Source organism: Ipomoea nil, unplaced genomic scaffold (genome assembly GCF_001879475.1).
Source record: "Ipomoea nil cultivar Tokyo-kokei standard unplaced genomic scaffold, Asagao_1.1 scaffold2845, whole genome shotgun sequence".
Taxonomy (NCBI): domain Eukaryota; kingdom Viridiplantae; phylum Streptophyta; class Magnoliopsida; order Solanales; family Convolvulaceae; genus Ipomoea; species Ipomoea nil.
This window is the reverse complement of record NW_017619273.1, coordinates 8142113-8164081: the sequence shown is the minus strand read 5'-3', so window position 1 is coordinate 8164081 and position 21969 is coordinate 8142113. Positions and strand designations below refer to the sequence as shown.

The window sequence follows — 21969 nt, the reverse complement described above, 5'->3', positions numbered from 1 at the left end:
TACATTGAGAATATGATTCACTTGACATGTTCGGCAATAAACTCAATTCTTCAGTCTATTTAAACAATTTAAACCAACATGTCCTAGTCTACCAAGCCAAACATTAACTGAGACATCGGTATAAACAGAAGAAACATCATTATTATTATTATTTTTTGGGCCATGTCAATTTGGGATAAAATTATAAATGGTCAGAGGAGGACCCTCAGTGGCAGGGGGATTTCTAATTACAGTAACATCTAACACATATAGTCTTCCAAGCAGATATCCATTCCCAAGAAATTCTCACAGCGAGTCATAACCAGACGATCAGACTCAAACACTAACTTAATTCCAGCCTTGTTCAGCGAGGCTCTAGAGATCAAGTTTCTATGGAGGGAAGGCCCATACAACACATTTTGCAACAATAATTTTTTCCCAGAATATAACATGAAGTTCTATTTTCCCTCTACCACTTACCTCGGACACATTGGAATTCCCCATGACCACTTTTTCTCCTTCAGTGATAGGCCAGAACAGTTTGAACATAAATTTGTCATTGCAGAAGTGGCAAGATGCTCCTGTGTCCACTACCCATTCTTCTAGATCTCCCACCATGTTGGCCTTAGTTATTACGGCTGCAATCACCTTAGCGTTCTCAGTGTTTTCCGGCAGATTGGCTTGATTCTTGGGCCCTTCATTACTTGGGTTTTGATTGGCATCCCCTTTGCGGTGATAGCATGGGGCTGCACGGTGACCTTGTTTACCGCAAACAAAGCATCCATCGCTTTTCCCTTTCTTTTAGATTTTGTCATTCTTAAAGCGATTGTTGTTGTTTTTGGCATTTCTTTTATTGTTTTTATTTTAGCCACCAGTTTTTGCCTTGTCAAAATGAACACTTGTGTTTTCAAAAAAAAAAAAAAATGAACACTTGTTTCTACTGCATTAGCCTTTACATTACCAAGAAGAATGGCAAACCCGCACATTAGATGATTCTCCTCTTTTATGTTCAGACTGTTTACCAACTGCTGTAGTGTGTAATATCTCCTCTCATGCTTCATTTTATTTTTGAAGTCTAACCAGGACTCAGGAAGTTTCTATATTTAGGCATCAGAAAGGAAAGTATCGTTCACCTAGGTTCCTTCAACTAGCATGTCAGCAACTAAATTTTCATACTCGTGCATATGTTCAACTATTGATATGGAGTCGGTCATTTTGAAATTCAGTCAACAACCAATCGCATATTTCCTCCTTCCAGCGTCATCAGTTCCATATTTTTGTTGCAGTAAGTCCCAAATGGTTTTGGCAGACTTATGCTTTGAAAATATGTTGAATAGGGCGTTGGTCATTCGCTGTAGAATTGCTGCTCGTGCATTCTTGTTATCTCTTTCATATTTGGTGTGAGCTTCCTGGGTTATAGTTGTGACTCTCGTTGTAGGTGTTTTTGGGTCAGGCATGACGTCTAAAATAATGGTAGTGTTTCTGGCTGTGTAGGTTGCGCTGTAGTCAGATAAGAAATTACCTGGAATTTAGCTGGATCTCCAAAGATGACGTAGTCTAGGTCTTGCGCCTCAAGAAGCATAAACACTTTTGCAGACCACCTACAGTAGTTGAGATCACTAGTTAGAGGTTCAACCGCGTTGAGGTCGACAACATTCTTGGCAGCAGATGTTGACATCGTGTATGAAATAGAAAACGGAAATTTGAATATTACGCTTTTATCTGTTGTAAAAATTTGCTTCTGCTCCACTAGGCACGTAACAACAAGAACATAACATTATGTATGTTGCTGAAAAAATGCAAGCTGGTTTGTAGGTTTGTACGAACTGGAATTAGAAAGGATGAGAAAAAATGATATGTGGCGTGTTCAATAAACACTACCTTAAAAACTTAATATTTCTGGTGACGAGCCGACAAGCTTTCTACAAGAAACACAGATTTTGATGTTGTGCTCAGACTATAAAGACTATGAAAGAAGGAGAATGGAAGATTATCGTGTGGTTTTTTCGACTGGTCCAAAATTTTAGGAGGGAAAGAGAAATAATAATATACTAGACAGACAATCTACTTTATGAATGATTTTAATTTATTTCCAACAGAGACTAATGAACGAGATGGTTAATCGTACCTGCATGAATTTGGGGGAATATTCTGGTGGAACTTCAACTCCATTGTATCTTCAAAGCTTTCATCCTTATCCTGAAGCATGTAATCTGCCATCTGTCGAGCCAACTCAACGATGAAATCATCATCGTCTTCTCCACCTCCGTCATCCTCGCTTTCTGTTTCGGTTCCGGTCGAGCCCCTTCATCCATAGTAGAATAAGGTAAAACAATGTTTTTTCTTTTAATTTTTAAAAACAATAATTAAAACAATTTATATATATATAATTTGACTTTATGACATCATATTTAATGGAAAACTTGGAAGTAACTTGTAAAAAATGATATTTGCACAATTTTTGAGTTTTTAATGGCCCAATTGAACACTTTTTTTGTTCGATGATTCAGTTACACAATGTTTAAAAGTTCAGTGACCTATTTGACACTTTTTTCAAAAATTAAAAATAAAAAAGCCTCAACCCATAATTTACCTAAAGAATTCATACCTTCTTGAATACTCACAAGTCACAATAGTCTAACCATACAACTTAGATTACTAGATTTCCTATCCATTTACAACATAAACAAGTTAAAATTATAAGATTATGTCACTAAAAATTTCGTGTATTTGTTTAAAGAAATGTGTTCTTATTTAGAAGTATTGATACAATTTTTTATTTTTTTATTTTTTTACACTTAGGTGATCTCAATTTCACTGGACTAATCCTAAGTTCACAGAACCTCGTTCCTAGAGCTACTGCAGTGGTAAATCGCGAGTTGGCAATCAACCTAAGGTCAGATCTTAGTTTTTATGTGCGCACAAGGGATTCAATTCAGACCTTCCAGCATCCTTGGACCTTTTTCACATACATGTTTTCAGTGAGATTCAAATCTCACACCGCCTCAGTCTTCATTAATTAATTAAGAATTTAAAATAAATTAAAAAGAAAAAAAGCTCAACTTTTGGCCTTGAATATATGAAAAAGTGAAAAAACTTCCATTTGTTGACACCATGATTTGCTAAAGAATAGACACCGCAAATTTTCCCTTTACTTCATTGCCTTAAAACATACATGTAATTATACATTGAACACACAAAATAATACTAAACGCTCTCTGAATACATATGTATTACAGTTTATTTTGGTCGTAAAGATTTAAAGCTAAATTAGAAATGGTGAAGCCACCATCCACAACAAGATTGTGGCCATTAACATACTTGGACTCATCACTTGCGAGATAAAGAACAGCCTCTGCAACATCCTCTGCCATCAAATCAACATCTTTAAGGTTTGAATGCACATCAAATTTGTCATCCTCTGCCAAACCCAGAAAGGCCCTTGCCATCCGTGTAGGAACTGCATAAGGGGAAACACAGTTCACTCGGATACCAAACCGCCCCAAGTCGATGGCCGTGTTCTTAGTCAGGCCAACGATGGCGTGCTTTGAGCACGTATAAGCATGTGGAGTTGACCCGGCAACAACACCAGAGGTACTAGCCATGTTTATTATGCTCCCCTTTCGCACGGGTTTCATCACACGAGCGGCGTGTTTCGTTCCCAGAAACGCACCGGTGACATTAACACGAAAGACGTTGATGAAATCGGTTATGTCGCTGTCAAGAATGTGGGATACGTTGGCTCCCATGATGCCTGCGTTGTTGATCATTATGTCAAGCCTTCCATGGGTAGAGACTGCTTTGTTCACTGCGTTTTGGACATCGGGTTCGCTTGTGACATCACAGTGAACAAAGGAAGCGTTGCCAGGACCCAAATCTTTGCAGATAGATTGGGTTTGATCATCTTGGATGTCGGCTATTAGGACTTTGGCACCATGTTGAGAGAATAGGTGTGCGATCCTAGATCCGATGCCACCAACACCACCAGTAATTATGGCTACTTTTCCTTTCAACCTATGAACCAACAAGCTATGAAATATGAAGACCTGTTTACAGTACAATATGCAATGTTGAAAAAATCGCTAGACGCCTGGGACCGCCTAAGGCGCCTAGGAGGCCGACGGCCTATAGTGCCTAGGTACCGATTAATCGGCGCCTAGGCGCGATTTTTGCAACAGTGACAATTTGAAAACAGATGGTGGAAAATCTGGATAACCCCAGCCAAGTTAGTTAGGCTGTTGACTTGGTAACCACAGTGTTACAAGTTCAACTGTACTCCCGATGGGAGCAACCTTCTAGGTTTAATTTGAACATGTTAACGAACTTTGAGAAACTTCTGGTTTATTTCCGTGTAGTCCTTTATTGGCTGGGGTTACAAGCTAGGCGAGGTTATCTAATGCACATCCTCGGATAATGACAATGGGTTTCCCTCGTCACCCAAAAAAAAACAGAAGCAAGAAAATCACCTAAAAATGGAAGAAATTGAATTAGGATATGCATACCTCTTAGCAGCAGTCGCCATTAATCTTTAATTTTTTTTGGTTACCAATACTTCCTCTTGCAACACCCCCTTTATAAACCTAATTTAGAAGTCAGAGAACTACATGTAAGTCTCCAATACAGACACTACTATACTCCTGGCTCCTGTGGTTGTTGCATTCAATATAATTGTCAAGTTGCTTGTAGTTTTGGTGTTTAAGGATAGCTACATAAAAGCCAGTAATGTTCACATATTTTACTAAAGTATCAGCCTTAGAGATATGGTTGTGACACCAGTATGGAAATTGGAAAATATCCACCAAGGGACCTACCATCCTGATAAGGCCAACTAGAACAATGTAAATCCTGATAATTGTTTCTTATCTTATCAAAGAAACAATCAGAAAAGGAACAACAATAACAAAATAGGAGAGTGAAAAATTCATCTAGAGATAGATTTGAGAAAAGGGAACTTCACAAAACCATAACCAACAAAAGGCAAAGAGGTGAAGAAATGGAAACTTTGCAAATTAGCAATACAAACATATTTGTCAAGCATATTTTTTTTTTCTTTTTTTTTTTTTAGTACTACTACTGACTTAATTGTTATAATGTAGTATCTGTTCATAACTACTTTAAATGACTATGTATTTGGGAGAGCCATTTCATGTCACTAGACCACAAGGTCATTGACACATCATCTTGGGTCTAACACAACTTACATGCATAAAAATGACATCTTTACAACTTCAAAATCAACTAAAGAAAACTGACCCAGAACCTTAAGTTCAAAATTTGTCACTAACTACTTAGGGGAAACAGGAATAGAGCTTAAAGGATGAAAATTAAAGCTGAAACTGGCATTCAAAACAGACCTTTAAAATTTTTCTTCCTAAAAAATCCTAAATTTAAAGAAAAAGAAAACAGTATGAGCTGGTACCCAACTGAAGGAGAAAGAATTTTACAAATGAGAAACAAAGTTAAAAAATAAAAAAACATTTCCTGCTGATTTCAGAGCTTTAAAGAAACTATTCTTATCTTCTTTCCCCAGTTTCAATACATCTTTGGAGCCGAAAGAAAATCAAGAGACAACTTACTGATGGGAGGTCGATGGGTAGGGCATCTAATTCCGCGGTTCCATATTAAGCGCTCAAATTGGTGTCAACCGACTGAAGTAACATGCTTACAGTTTTTCTTTATCTTCTTCATCGTTTTCTCCTTCCGTCTTTACTAAAATTTGCGCTAAAATCAGTTCTTCGAAAGAAAGATTAGAATAGATGTGTTTCCTTCTTTAGAATTGTAGACCTACCTCTAATCGCAGAATCATCGTTGCAGGGAAACGGGAAGAAACATGGGGCCTGGAACGAAGGAAATCGCGTTGTGGCAAAAAACAAATAAATATTTTTTTTTAAAAAATTGAAAAATGACACACTTTATCTATAAATTATACAGAGAAAAAAAAATTGTACCTCAATTATATTTGTTGTTATTTTTCGCATATTAATTGAGAATAAAAAAATTGTATCCCAATTATATGAGTTGTTGGCATATTAATGGTCTACTTTTTGTCTCGGTAAGCTAACAACAAAACGATATCATTTAAAGGTGTTTGGTAAATAGCTGTTAGTTGATTAGGTTAGTAAGTTTGACTAGTTAATAGTATTAACTGTTTGTAGAAAAATGTTTGATAAATTAATTGTTAGTGTTTTAATTAGTCAATTAGTCATTTTCAAAAAAAAAAAAAAAAATTAGTCAATTAGTCTATAAAACCCCAATATGTAATTGGTATTATTATTATTATGGCAAATTAGATAGGCTTTAGTTTAGAGTATGTCAGTCCCTGAAGTATGAAGACCTGATTGATCAGGAGATTCGTCAGAAGCGTCTCTGAAGAATTAAAGCCGTTGGAAGACATTTATTTGAAGATCGTATGTGCTGGCAGATGCCGTTATGGCTTAAGGTGAAATTACAAGAAAGTCCTCACTTAATTAGACACCTCAAAGGGTATGGGTGTAATCTCATTAAGGAGCTTTTGTCTTTCTGATTACGTGCCCTACACCCTTCAACTAGAGATATATATTGAGAGATGTTGTTTCAAGAAAGGTTATGCATACATACAATTCATCTCTTGAATCTAAAATAGCTCCCTCCATGTTCTAAGAAGTCTCTCTGGTTATCATCTCTTCTCAAGACCTAAAGTTCATGGTGGTTACGAAGATGAACTTGAGAAGAAACAACTGTGCTTAAATAGTGGATGTAGAGATCACTTAGTTGTGGGAACAGCGTAGGACTGCGTCATTGAAGCGGACTACATCAGAGTTAGCTCTCCATTGAAGGGATTTCATGGACTTCTGGATGCATAGCTCTCCGTCTTCAACAATCCACTAAACCTCTGTAGATTGGGTATTGACCTAGTGTGGGGCACTTGGGTGATATCGTTTCTCTACCTTTGTATATTGGATTTTGAGTTAGTGGATTGGACGCATCGGTGATCGTCCCCCAAACGTATATACACTGTATCGAACTGGGTAAACAAACCTGTGTGTTAATTTACTTTCTGTTTTACTTTTCCACACTTTGTCTTATCTGTTAGTCTATTTGTGTGATTGTCCGATTTACTGGTTGTGTCAATCTGCTCACTAACTGTTTGTTAAGAAAGTAGGTCAACGTTCTAGATAATCAGAATATGCAAAATTACATGTGGTGTCAGAGCCTTTAAGTCTACATAGTGATTTGATCCATAAAGGAAATCTTTTTGCAATATTCTTGATAATCTGCTTGTTAGGTTATCTGTTTGTGGTCTGTTTTTCTCTCTGTCTGTGTTTTCGGGTTGGTTGTCTGATTGTAACAGGATGGATGCCAACGTGAAACCTCAGGAATTGGATGGTCACAATTACTCATTTTGGAAAGCACGAATGGATATCTATCTCGAAGCCCAAGGAACGAGGGTCTATCGTACTGTTCTCATTGGTTGGACTCATCCAACAATCCAGAATGCGGATGGAACGACATCGGCTAAACCCATGACAACTTGGACTAAGGATGAGATTACTACATCAGATCTCAACAATAAGGCGTTGAATTCTATTGTAGGGTCACTACATGAATCTGTGTTCACCCAAGTTACTGGAGTGAAAGAGGCTAAGCGCGCATGGAAAATCCTTGAAACCAAATATGAAGGTACCAGTGACGTAAAACAGTTTAAGCTTCAGATGGTACTGTCTGAGTTTGAGGCGCTAAGGATGAATGAAGATGAAAATATATTGAACTTTCATAGTAGAGTTCAGGATCTGATGAACTGGGCGTCTGTTCTTGGAGAACCATTTTCAGAAGATAGAGTTGTCAAGAAAATCCTTCGCACTTTACCCAAAAGGTTTCGTATGAAAGTTAGTGCGACCAAGGGAATGATGGTTAGGAAAAGAAGGGTGTTGGTGAATTAATGGGTAGTCTACGCACTTATGAACTTGAAGTCTTGGCTAATGATAATCCTAGTTCGGGCAAAAAAGGAAAGTCTGTAGCGTTCATTACTAATGCCGATCAGGATTCGGACACTGAAGATCTTGACGATGAATCCCTAGCGTTGCTAATAAAGAATTTCAAGAAGATCTTAAAAAGTTTCAACCGCAGAGGCCAAGGACAGTCAAATAGGAATCAATCCAAAGGTGAAAATTCCACAAATCAGAAATCCGGATTGACTTCTACTTCTACAAAGTCAGGTCAATCTAATCGATCAGGTCAATCCAAAAATACTTCGAATAACTCAGGCAAAACCCCGAATCAATTAGTTCAATGCCGTGAATGTGAAGGATTTAGGCATATACAGTCTGAATGTGCGACCTACCTGAAGAAAAAGAAATCCATGTCAGTATCAACCCTAAGTGATGATGAAGAGGAAATCACAAATCACATGTCTGATGAAAACATTGGGAACTTTGTTGCATTCTTCACAACAACAGAAATTCACTCAGATTGTGAGGACGATGATGATGCATACATGTCCTCTGATGATTTTGAAGAGAGACATACACAACTTGAGATGGAGTTTGCGAAACTGGTTACAAGTTGGGAACAACTGGTGAAAGTCAACAAAAATTTGAATGAAGATCTGAGATAGCGTGATGAGCAACTGAAGAAATTGAATGATGATATAGTGATGAAAAATGATCTTATTGCTCAGATCAGATCTTGAGAAGGAAAGCTGATAAAGGAATTGGAAGACCTAAAGAAGAACATCAGGATGATGGATACCACTTCTACTTTGGACAAAATATTAGATTCTGGTCAAAAGTCAAACAGTAGAACGGGTTTTGGATTCGAAAGGGGCCAATCATCTAAGTCAGCTCCCGTGTTTGTCAAAGGAAGCACTTCAACCGCTACATATGAGCCTGAACCTGTGCTTACTAGGTCTCAATCTCTTCATTCCAGGATGAAATGGAAGTATGTCAGAATTAGAAAGTATGTACCCACCTGTCATTACTGTCATACAAGAGGGCATACTAGACCGGAATGTTATTTTTTCTAGAGGGATCAAAGATGGGAGAAGTAGAACAATAAATACATTACTCCTTTCAAGAAGTAAGTTTGGGTCAGAAAGTCAGAGATTGTGTGTTATCCAACGATTGTGTTTTATGCTGTAATGACTGAAACCAGATGGTACTTTGATAGTGGCTGTTCGAGACATATGACTGGGACTCTAAGTATCTAACTTCTGTTCAACCTAGCAGCGGTTCAGTGACTTTTGGAGATGGTCAAAGAAGCAAGATAATTGGTAAATGCACTCTTAATGTTCTAGGCTTGCCTCATCTGGATGATGTTTTCTTGGTGAATGGTCTACGTGCTAATCTCATAAGCATCAGTCAGCTGTGTGATCAGAATTGGAATGTCTACTTCAATAGAGACTGCTGTGATGTTCGTGATAAGACATATCAAGTAGTAATGGAAGGTACACGTTCTTCTGATAATTGTTATATTTTAACTAATGATACTACTTGTTTTAGGTCTAAGTCTGAAGAGTCAAAGCTGTGGCACCAACGACTGGGTCACATGAACTATAGAGACATGGACAAACTGATCAAACTTGATGTTGTTCGAGGCATACCAAAGCTAAAGGTGGATTATGATGGAGTGTGTGGTGTTTGTGCTATAGGAAAGCAAACCAGGGCTCCTCATAAAGCTGTAAAGATGATCACCACTAAAAGATGTTTGGAACTGGTTCACATAGATCTGATGGGACCAACTCAAACAGAGAACATTGGTGGTAAGAAATACATATTTGTTTGTGTTGATGATTTCTCATGATTCTGTTGGGTATTCTTTTTATGGGAGAAATCTGAGGCATTCAAAGCATTCAAAACACTGTGTGTAAGACTTCAAAAGGAGAAAGATGAACTAATTGTTAAAATCCTACGACTTAGAAGTGACCATGGGAAGGAATTTGAAAACTCATCTTACTCAGATTTCTGCTCAGAAAATGGAATTGCCCATGAGTTCTCTGCCCCTCGCACTGCTCAACAAAATGGCATAGTGGAAAGGAAGAATCAAACTCTACAAGAAATGGCTAGGGTTATGCTAAATGCATCACATCTACCACAACGCTTCTAGGCTGAGGCAGTTCATACCGCATGTCATACAGCAAATCGCATCTACCTCAGACCGGTACATCTAAGACTCCATACGAAATATGGAAAGGTAGAAAGCCTAACTTGAAATATTTTCATATCTTTGGTACTAAATGTTTTATCTTGATTGGTCGTGAACAAAGAGAAACGTTTGAGCCCAAGAGCGACGAGGGAGTATTCCTTGGATACTCACCAAACAGTCGAGCTTATAGGGTTTATAACAGGAGGACTCAAACAATCATGGAGTCAATGAACGTTGTTGTAGATGATGAGCCAGACGAACCTGATGCTATAATAGTGACTGATTTTACATCAGAAACACTATCTGATACTCTACTCAAGCCATCAGATGAATCAGAAGATGCTAATCAATCGCCTATCTCAGATGATCCACCAGATGAAGATGATGATAGTAATGGGATGAGTCAATCTCTATCTGATCGTGATGGAAGGAACAACTCAACCAGAACTCATAAAAATCATCCATATGACAATATCATTGGTGATCCAATGTTTTGTATTCGCACTAGAAGCAAAGTAAGGAATAATCTAATTGAATTGACTGGATATTCTTGCTATACCTCGAAGATAGAGCCCAAGAATGTTAAGTAAGCATTACAAGATGGTCTCTGGGTTAAGGCTATGCAAGAAGAGCTATATCAGTTTGAGAGGAATCATGTGTGAGATCTCGTTCCTAAGCCAGATGGTGTGAACATCATTGGAACAAAATGGATCTTCAAAAATAAGACTGATGAAGCAGGAACGTTGCTCGAAACAAAGCCAGGCTAGTAGCTCAAGGATACACTGAGATAGAAGGAGTTGATTATGATGAAACTTTTGCTCCTGTTGCTATGTTGGAATCAATCAGAACTCTTTTGGCTATTGCATCATTCTAGGTTTCACACTGTTCCAAATGGACGTAAAGACAGCGTTTCTAAATGGCTATCTGCATGAAGATATCTACATGGCTCAGCCTAAAGGTTTAGAGGACTTTGAGTACCCAGTACATGTCTACAAGCTAAGGAAAACTCTCTATGGCCTTAAGCAAGCTCCAAGAGCTTGGTATGAATGTCTGACTTAGTATCTTCTTCAACATGGTTACGATCGGAGTAGTGTAGACAAGACTTTATTTGTCAAGTCTACTGGAAAGTATGTTACTATAGCTCAAATCTATGTGGATGATATTGTATTCGGATCTACTCTACAGAAGTATACTGGAGATTTGGTAGATGTTATGAAGAGAGAGTTTGAAATGTCTATAGTTGGTCAATTGACTTATTTTCTGGGTCAACAAGTGAAACAAAGCGCTGAAGGATACTTTATCTCTCAAGAAAAATATGCCAAGAATCTGATTAAGAAGTTTGAGCTGGAATCGTGCAAATCTCCTAGAAAACCTATCTCTACTTCAACAAAGTTATCAAAAGATGATGCAGGTCAACCAGTGGATTCTATTGTTTACAGAAGTCTGATTGGAAGCCTTCTCTACTTAACAGCTAGTCGGCCAGACATTATGTATAGTGTTGGAATGTGTGCTAGATATCAATCAGCACCCAAAGAATCTCATTTGATAGCTGCCAAAATGATTTTGAAGTATGTCAAGGGGATTGTTCAATATGGTTTATGGTATTCAAAAGAGAGTGACATGAGTTTAGTGACTTTCTGTGACGCTGATTGGGCAGGAAATGTTGATGATCGAAAAAGTACTTCTGGGGGATGATTTTTTGTTGGCAAAAACCTTGTATCTTGGTTAAGAAGCAGAACTCTATCTCCTTGAGTACTGCTGAAGCAGAGTATATAGCCGCTGGAGGTTGCTGTACACACTTGATTTGGATGAAACAAATGCTGCTAGACTATGGTCTATCACAAGGATCCATCACACTTTACTGTGACAACATAAGTGCCATAAATATCTCTAAGAATCCTGTTCAACATTCACGGACTAAACATATTGATATAAGGCATCATTTCATTAGGGATCTTGTTGAGGCTAAGGAAATTGAATTGGAATATGTTCAGACAGACAAACAACTGGCAGATATACTGACTAAGCCACTTGATGCAAATCGGTTTGAGATTCTCAGATCTGCTCTAGGAGTCTACCGGATGGATAACTAAGGCAGTCTACCTTATCAGAAGAAGGATGTGGGCCCTTAGTTTAAAAAATTACCTTTTTGACTACCCTTTGTTATTTGTGTCCACTATAATCAATTTTTCTTTCTTCAAATTAGCTTGTTCTATCAAATTCAAATTTGGATTCGCCTTACCTATTTTTTCAAATCTATCTTATATTTGAATAAGTCCGTCTCACCCCTAAAAAAATCGTTGTACTGTTGTGTCAATAACATCACTTTTGCATGTCTATCACATCAATCGCATTAATTACCCTCCTTCTCTTTCTAAGCATTACCCGAGTCCTTTTAGTCTAAAAACTCAAAAGCTTAGCTCATTCAAATTCCTTCCAAACCCTCCAAAAATTTCCAACGCTCATCTTCTAGGGTTTTCATTCGAAGCATCCTTCTCACTCTAGAATCCTCAGAAACCATAGCCGATGGTGTAAGAAATATAATGATCAAGCTACACAACAAGAATCGCACCCCTGAGGGTGCTCTTAATCTGATCAGATCTCTTCTTCAACTGGTTATCAAGAACATATTGAAGCTTGACCCGGTTCTTAGAGATGAGATTATTCTAACAATAATCTCTAGTTTTCCAGAGTTTCTCGAAGGATTATCTGATGATGATACAAATACACTAATGATAATGGCGTCTGAGGCAGACAGTGACATCACTCCAACAACTATTGATGAACCTGAAGATGGAAACAGGGCAGGCGAGTTTTTGAAATACTATGGGAAGAAAGCTCTTGAATGGGAAGAAGTTATCCGTCAACAATCATCTGCTTAGGAGCATTACCAGAAACTGGTTCATGACGAGGTCCAACAGCGGAAGGATGTTCTTCAAACTAGGTCTAAATCTATCCCATCCTCTGTTATTACTATCTCTCCAGATAAGCCTAATAATGTTGTTGAGTCTGTATCTGTTGCCCCTATTTCGAATGTTTCGTTGGTTTCCCATGTTATTCTTGCTGGACAATCTGATGTGCCTAAGCCTAACTCGCCTGAATTTGAGAAAGTTGAGTCTGATTTGCCTAAATCTGATAAGTCTAATAAAACTGTTCCTATGTCAATCTTTGATAAGTCTGTTCCCATGTCGGTTGATAATGTTGCTTCAAAACAAATTGATGTTTCTATTGATATTGAAGTGCCTGATGCTATTGTTTATGATGTTTCTGTCAAGCCCACTGCTTCGAAAGAATCCATTGATCCTACTGTGTCTGTTCCCACTGAATCTGATGTTGCAATCCCTGTTTATATACCAAAAACTGCTCTTGAAAGACTAGAAGCTGCTGAATACTTTGCAAACCAGCTTACTGAATTTATTCCTATTCCGTCTAAAATCTTAACTCCTAAGTCTGTTACTCCTACTGCTGCTGCTGATGATGATGATTTGTTACTCACTGAACTCACCAAGAAGATGGGTGATTCAGGCATGGCTGTTGTTCATGAAGTCAACTAGTCTGTTGCTGATATTGCTAATCCTGAGTCAACCAATTTCAAAATTAGAGATGTTCAGAGCATACTTACTTCTTCTCATCCTACTACCTCTGGAACTAGTCATTCTGTCTCCACCACTCCTGTTGACGAGTCTCCCAAGAGAGAAACTAGAAAGGCTAAAAGAAAAGGTGTTCCTGAGAAATTCCTGGTTGATCTTACATCTGAGCCAGTCAAAGCCCCTTGTTTTGAAAAGAAGAGAAAGACCTCTGTGTCTGAAATAGCTGATCCACCTATCTACCAAGTCTTTAAAAACTTGAGATCCTCTGTGAAAGCTAAAGCTCCTGTTGCACCACCTCCTCCATCTAAAGCAAAGAAGGCTAAGGGTCTGTTGAAGAGAAGTAGCACCCCTGAGATACCAGATAACACAGGATCTTCTGCTTATTCTCCGAAGTTTGTTGATGGGGAAGCTGAAGGGAAATGGTCCTCTATGATTAAAAGAGAAATGATTGTGCAAAGGTCTGTGGATGTCAGGCAGCTAAACTCTGTTTGTGATGTGATCCATCTTCTTCAAGAAGCTGACTTGATTTCCACTGTTCAGAATCTTGGACCATAATCGAAGCTGCTGACCTATGAATTCTACTACAATTTAAATGAGTCAATCTCTGACTTATTAACTCATGAGACGTGCCTTCAGATTTGTGTTCGAGGGAAGTGGTTTGTCTTTGGTCCTGATGCTATTAATGAGTATTATGGTGTGGCCAAGTGGATGAAGATGACATCGATGATCGGGATCTGGTTGCAAAGACTTTAACTGGTGGTGTTCTGTCTGAGTGGCCTTCAACTGATTCAGATGCTTTGTCAAGTTCTGACTTTACCTCCAAGTTCGTGATACTGCACATGATTGCCTTGTACAACTGGTTGCCGTTAGCTCATTTCTACAATGTTAATAAATCTCTGCAGGTTTAATCTTCTGGATTGGCACTAAGAAGGTTGTGGACCTGGGAAAGTGGATCTTTAATCACATGCTTACACTGATTCATCCCAGAGAACAAAAAGTGAAACTCCCATACCCAAACCTCATATTTGGAATCCTAACTTCTCAAGGGCTTGTCCCTATGCCTAATGAGGTTGTTCACACTACTCTGTCATACACAGTTGATTCACGGCTTCTTGGTGGGAAACATATTAGAGATGTGCAACTTGTTGATCCTCCCAAAGGAATTTCTTCTGATTCTACTGATAACATTCCCTATGTGAATGATCTGAGGCTGTAAAAGCTCTTGAAGGTTAGTGTAGAAGAACTCCAGACTGCTAGCAATATCATTAATACTCACCTTCATGCAGCCACACTAAGCTTGCTACTATTCTACTGCGTTTGAGTTTATCTGAAGCTGAGTTTGTACCTGACACTACTCACATTGCTGGTGATGAAGGCCCCTCTGATAATTAGACCTTGCTTTGTCTTTTATCTGGCAAAAAGGGGGAGTGATAAGTAGTATGGGGGAATTGTTGTCATGGGGAGTTATAATTGTTTGCTAGAAGTTGTGGCTGATTGAATACTGAAGTTGAAGTTCTGTCCCTTCTGGTCCTGTCTGGGCGTTAGTGTTTAAAAATTTGATTTGTTTTTGGTTCTGATCTATTCTAGCATGGTTTGTGTGCTAATGTTGTTTTATTGGTCTGTAATGATGACATTCTGTTTGACTATTTAAGTAATTACTGCTAGCGTGTTTTGGCCTTTTGGTTTAAAATGTCTTAAAATCTTGTTTTTCATTTTTATTGAGTTGTTTTGCTAAATAATAGCCAAAAGGGGAATTTGTTAGTGTTTTAATTAGTCACTTAGTCTATAAAACCCAACATGTAATTGGCATTATTATTATGGCAAATTAGATAGGCTTTAGCTTAGAGTCAGTCAGTCCCTAAAGTATGAAGACCTTATTGATTAGGAGATTTGTCACAAGCATCTCTCAAAAATTAAAGTCGTTGGAAGAAATTTATTTGAAGAGCGTATGTGCTGGCAAATGCCGTTATGGACTGAGGTGAAATTACAAGAAAGTTCTCACTTAATTGGACACCTCAAAGGGTATTGGCGTAATCTCATTATGGAGCTGTTTGACTTTCTGATTACAAGCCATACACCCTTCAACCAGAGATATATATTGAGAGATGTTGTTTCAAGAAAGGTTACGCATACATACAATTCATCTCTTGAATCTGAAATATCTCCATGTTCTAAGAAGTCTCTCTAGTTATCATCTCTTCTCAAGACCTAAAGTTCATGGTCGTTACGAAGATGAACTTGAGATAAAACAATTCTGCTTAAACAGTGGACGTGAAGATCACTCAGTTGTGGGAACAGCATAAGACTGCGTCATTGAAGCGGACTGCATTAGAGTTAGCTCTCCATTGAAAGGATTTCATAGACTTCTGGATGCATGGCTCTCCGTCTTCAACAATCCACTAAACCTCTGTAGATTGGGTACTAACCTAGTGTGGGGCACTTTGGTGAGATCTTTTCTCTACCTTTGTACATTGGATTTTGAGTTAGTGGATTGGACGTATCGGTGATCGTCCCCCAAACGTAGATACACACTGTATCGAACTGGGTTAACAAACCTATGTGTTGATTTACTTTCTGCTTTACTTTTCTGCACTTTGTCTTATCTATTAGTCTATCTGTGTGATTGTCCAATTTACTGGTTGTGTCAATCTGCCCACTAACTGTTTGTTAAGAAAGTAGGTCAATGTTCTAGATAATCAGAATATGCAAAATTACATTAACTATTAGCTGATAGCTAATTACATGTAAAATGACTTTCTAAAAAAGCTTATTGAAAAAGCTACTTTGAGTAGCTTTTTGAATTTTAGCATTTTGGAGCAAAAAGTTGTTATAAAAAGCTAAATTAATCAAACAATCATATTGATTGTTTAACCAAGTCAAATAGCTAATAGTGGTCAAATATACCAAAATTGGTTGATTGGGTAACTATTTTACCAAACAGGGCCTTAATAAAAAAGGTCAAGGACAAAAGTAGGAGGGACTCCACCCACAGAAACATGAACCAGCATAAGAAGTGGGTTGGCTTGAGTGTTTCTCTCTCTAGAGAATTCTCTCTGACTTCTCTCTAGGGTGCCAACCCAAGGATGAGTTCCGACGTCTTTCTCTTCCGATGAGCAATGAAAATTGTTTACTGGAATTGGATTGCTTGTTTTTTCGGATTGTTGGTTACTTTAAAATAATTGTTTTTATTATTTTAGATTAAACTTTGGTTTTGTTGTCCCAGTTTGACCGAGTTCAAGCTACAGTGCTTTTCATGATTTTGGCGTTTTTGTTAATTACACAAGCTTTTCGGCGGTATGATTTGTCTGGTGCGACGAAGATGTAAGCCTTTCCCGGTGGATTTTCCGAAGGTGATGGCTACCCCAATCCCGTCGGCGTTTTGGGCGGTGACTACTCCAATCGGTGGTTTCAGTCCATACGCTCTGTTCAGATTTACCGTGGGCATGGGGAAACTCGCTGGCGTTTTTTCGGCGGCAAGGTTTTTCCGTGGGCAGTCATGATTTACCGGTGAATCCAAGGAGTCTCCGGTGTGCGACTGTTCCGGTGACATTCTCGGTGTCTTGGTTAGCATCTACCTACGGAAAGATGGTGACTGAGTTCTCTGCGATTTCTCCGGCGATCCCGTAAGTTTTCTGTCGTTGTCTGTTTGTTTTTCTGGTGAGGGAGTTCTGACCGGTGAAAGGATCTTACCCGGCGTGTTTGCCTCTGTTTCTTTGCCCTGTATGTGGTTGTTTCTGTCCTAAAATGGTGCCTGGAGTTTGGATTGTGTTGGAGATGGCTTTTGGGGTTCCCAGCTTTCTGTCTAATGGTCCTTGATTTTTCCGGCCGTTGTGGGGGTGGTTTTGACTATGTTTGGGTGGCGGGACTGGTGGTGAATAAAGGCCAGATGTGGTTTGAATTTTCCGGTGAGGTTCCTGATCGCTTTTTGCTGTTTTCCGTCAAAGTTGGGCCGGTGTACTGCCTGTTTGATCGCTATCTATGGATGACTCTGCTCTATAATGGTGTCTGGAGTATGGATCGTGGTGGGGATGGTTGTGGATGATTTCAATTGTCTGTCCAATATCCTTGGTTTTTCCGGCCATGGTGGGGTGGTCTCCGTCCGTTTTTGGTGGTTGCAATGGTGGTGGCGATTTTCCGATGGTTGACCGGCACTAGCCTCGGAATGGAAAGGGCAATGATTATGGGATTTGCGTGATTCAAGGGATCATATTATTATGGTGATGATTTGATTCTTTACATGATTTATCTGCAAACCGCGTTGGAGGAGATACGCACGTGGGGTTTTGCTGGACGTGCATGGATCATAGTTAATGAGTCCGGGTCGACCCGTGTAATGGTGGTTGACCCGTTACTTGGCACTATGGTTTACGTATTTTCTGTTACAAGGTTTTAGCAGGATGGACTCCGTGGCTTGATGAAATGAGAGGCTGGTTGGAAGCCTTATGGTGACTCCGTGGCTTGATGGAATGAGAGGCTAGTTGGAAGCCTTATGACTTGGGTTCGAATTTACTTGCAGTGGTGGTTGTCGATTTTTAATATTTTTATGTGAAGTTCCCTCCCGTGACTTCTATGGTTAATAAAATCTTAAGACAGAATAAACTCAAAGTTTCAAGTTGGTGTGACGGAAAAGTTCTCACACTATTGGAGTAAGGCTTGGGTTTGAGTCTTTATGGAGATTTGTTTTTACATTCAGATCTAAGGTGGACCACTGTGCACGAGACTTGTTTTTTTAGTGCATTCCAGATTTATTGTAGTATTTTAAATGTTTTACTAGACAGTATTTTTTATGTTGGTTTTTGTTTTAATGTTTTGTGTAATCAGGGGTATGCCCCGGTGTCACATGTATTTGGACGTTTGTTTTATATTTACATTCCGATTTGATGAACCAGCATAAGAACCAACTGGCTTAGCTAAAACGTGGACAAATTGGTTCATTGATCGATGAATATTTAATACGTAGCAAGCACACAATATTGGTTCATTGATCGATGAATATTTAATACGTAGCAAGCACACAACAAGTTTATAAGAGTAAAACAATTGCTTGATAACACATAATAAAGATTCAAGGAATTAGTCCCGACCTAAACATTTGCAAGCGACCTATCTTTCAGTCAAGAAAGGGCCTTCTTACAAGCCCTAGTTTTCGCCATCAGAGAATCATGAATGCAAATAAGGGTGCCATTGGTTGCCGCTACAAAGTCTCCCCCAGCCGTCGAGAGCGAAGCTCCATACGTCGCCTAGTTCATTGCCGGAAACAAACCAGCATCAAACCTACACACCAAGCCGCCAACCATGTCGTCAGCCTCCCCTCCCGAAACCGTCACCCCCTATGCGTACCATGACTCAGATCATCAGCTTTCGCCCGTTGCCTAGCACCCCATGAGCTTACCGCCGCTACCACGTTTCTCCAAACACGCGCTAGCCTCACCACTTGCAACTCCTACACCGCCCCATTTTGTGCCTCCCAAATCATGTACAGAGCTGCCACCACAATTACAAGCTTCTCGCTATCAACATATGCAAACACCGTGTCTATCCAAGCGGTGGAAGTGTGACCTTGCATTGTAGAGAACGTGATCCGTGATCAACACCACATTGAATTTGCAAGCTGGCATAATCGAAACACATACATCTCCGCCTTCTCCTAAACCCCATAAATAACACACAACAACGAGATATCCACCCCTTTCCTCAATAAATTGGCGACAGTCGACAATACACCCCTTATTGCTCTTCACAGAAAAGTCTGCCGGACACCTTTAAACCCCATAGGGAGTTCCATATCTTAAACTCCCTCGACAGCAAGTTAGCAAGTTGGCCCTCCATCAAGCGCATGTAGCCATTATGAACCAAATACTGCCCCTGTAGGTCCTCATGCCAGTACTAACTATCCTCATAAGACGGGCATATAGGTGTTCTTAAAACCAACTCAACATCCATGGATTCTAACAAGTCATGCATGATATCCAAATCCCAAGAGTGAGTATCAGGGTTCCTCGGGCTAGCAACTATTGTGTCCTCCCGTGGGGTATCTGTATCACAGGGCTAAAACCATTCGAGAGCCAAGGCTGAAACCAGATCTTGGTATTCCGTCCATTCCAAATCATTCACCTAACACTTTCCCTTAGCAAACCTTAAGCTACATGAATACTCCTCCAATAGTAGCTGGGATTATGTCCCAGCAGGGCCTCCAAGAAAAAAACTTAGAGAAATACTGAGCGTTGTATAACTAGGAGACCAACGACGTTGAATGATCCGCTCTGAGCAAGTATAGCGTTATTCAGAACAAACAAAAATAAATTTTGTTTTTGATCATTCTCAGGGATTGGGGGTTTGCTTCGCCAAAGAAGAAACAATTTATGGAAGCTAAGCAATTAATAACCAGGGTGAGGCACGTTAAACATAGGAATAAAAATAGTGGAATAAAAATTATGATAAAAGACTAGGGATTGGAACAGGTGTTATTGGTTTGATGCCATGGAGAAAGGGATTGAGTGTTAGAAACTTCACCATCGAGTTCAAAAAAACCAACTCCAAACTGGTTAACTAACACACCACTCTCGTGATCTAATGTTAGACTAATTTGGTAAACGGAGGTTGTCCCACTCTTGCGAAGTTACCAATCCTCCTTAATAAGCATGAGTAGTCTGGACCTTCAACACTCCCTACTCTCATAAGTGAGGCTAAATGTCGTGAAATGTGGTCTTAGGAATAATGACGGTTGAGGGACGAGTCTAGGGGTGTGATAACCCGTGGACTCCTTTCCCATTTGGTTGCCAAAATTCCGTACTAGACAAGTATTGATAAGGTAGTACCCAAACCCATCAATACTAACACACAGAACATCTCACTAGAACAAGAACCCTAGGTTGGGTTTCAACCCTTGGGATGAAATAAATATCAAAGAGGCATCAAAACACAATAAACAACACTATCCAAGCCCTAAACTACTACACTCAATCATAATATAGAGATGAAATACAAGAACATTCATTAACAACATAATCCAACAATATATTAAGCAAATGATAAAGGAAATCACTTTAATAAACTAGAATCCAACAAGACAAAGTAAATAAACACAAAAATGATCCAAAGTATGCAAGAGTAACAAAGCTAGAACAATAGAATAACTAAAGAAGATATAAAATACCCTAAACTGCAATTTTCCTTATTACTACAGTGCTCTATCCTGACTCTCTCTTGCCAAAAGGAGAAAAAGATCTATTTATAGTAGCGGTGCACGAGTATTGCACAGGCGTGCCACTGCTCGTGCGGGTGCGCCGGCATGGCACGAGCACGAAGTGCCCTTGCAGAAAACAAGGCGCACCCTTACATTGTGTACCTCCGGCACAAGGGCAGTGGTCTTGTCTTCATGCAACGTCCTTCCTAGCTCTGGTCCTTTGCGCGTTTTTCTGCCAGTTTTTCTTCCATGCTTCTTTTTAATGCATTTTTGCTCCAAAATGATCAACTTTTACTTCCTTTTTCATTTTCCTTCCTCCAAAGTGTATTTGGTTCATTCTGAGCACAAAACACTCTTTTTAGTCTGGAAATCCAAATAAATACTTCAATATAAATACAAAAAGTAATAAGAATGGGTAAAAATATGATACAATATAAGAGTTATCAACTCCCCCACACTTAAACTATTGCTTGTCCTCAAGCAATTATGCTAGGGGAAACGACAAAGATAAAATCAACAAATGATTAGTTAAAAGTTTCACTAAGGCAACAACTTGTATATACAAATGTTTAAGGAAAGAATTTGAAAAGTTTTAAGATACCTTAGGTATATCCACAAGTTAAGCAAGTATAGAAAAACTCTTTTAGCTTAAAAACTCAAAGAAGATTGCTTACTCTCAAAAGATAAAGCTCACACACTCTAATATTTAAAAAATGGGTTCTCACCTCTCAGTCCTAGATATGAGATTAAGGTCAAAAGGTCTTGAAAGAAAAAGGCATGAGACGAATTGTTAAAATCTGGTTCAAATTCCTAAGAAAACTCAAGCATAATACAAGCCCTTATCAACCATTCATTGCACAGTTCCACGATCTCTTTTTATGGAGCAAGGAATGGTATGACCCTCTCTTATCACACAATTTTGCAAGTTTTTTTTTACTCTCTTAACTTTATTTGTTTGTTTTTTTTCTTTTCAATTTTCAGAGCTTCGCCTTAGATAAATGAATACCCCATCCATCAACAATTTAGTTATAGATTTGGAAGTAATTCATGACTCTGCAACTGCAAAGTTGGTCTCACCCTCTCAAGTCTTATCTC

At 38.9% G+C, this 21969-nt stretch overlaps 2 protein-coding genes across 5 annotated transcripts; one reads left to right on the top strand and one right to left on the bottom strand.

Moving 5' to 3' along the window:
• Positions 1–3097: 3097 nt before the first annotated feature.
• On the bottom strand, positions 3098–5839 carry LOC109159689 (secoisolariciresinol dehydrogenase-like). 4 transcript variants are annotated; one of them, XM_019307778.1, is made up of 4 exons: positions 5768–5837; positions 5556–5688; positions 4482–4559; positions 3098–3993 (listed from the first exon to the last, which is right to left on the bottom strand). In XM_019307778.1, the coding sequence occupies exons 3-4, from the start codon at positions 4499–4501 to the stop codon at positions 3213–3215; spliced, it is 801 nt and encodes a 266-aa protein (XP_019163323.1). In that variant the 5' UTR covers positions 4502–4559; positions 5556–5688; positions 5768–5837; the 3' UTR covers positions 3098–3212. The 4 variants fall into 4 exon arrangements, with proteins under 4 accessions (XP_019163323.1, XP_019163321.1, XP_019163325.1 ...); XM_019307776.1 differs by having other exon boundaries at positions 5556–5839; XM_019307780.1 differs by lacking the exon at positions 5556–5688 and having other exon boundaries at positions 5768–5820.
• A 5150-nt stretch (positions 5840–10989) lies between these two features.
• Positions 10990–11793, top strand: LOC109159925 (uncharacterized mitochondrial protein AtMg00810-like). Its single transcript, XM_019308036.1, has 2 exons — positions 10990–11138; positions 11190–11793. Exons 1-2 carry the CDS (start codon positions 10990–10992, stop codon positions 11791–11793), a joined length of 753 nt encoding a protein of 250 aa, XP_019163581.1.
• The last annotated feature ends 10176 nt before the right edge of the window (positions 11794–21969 follow it).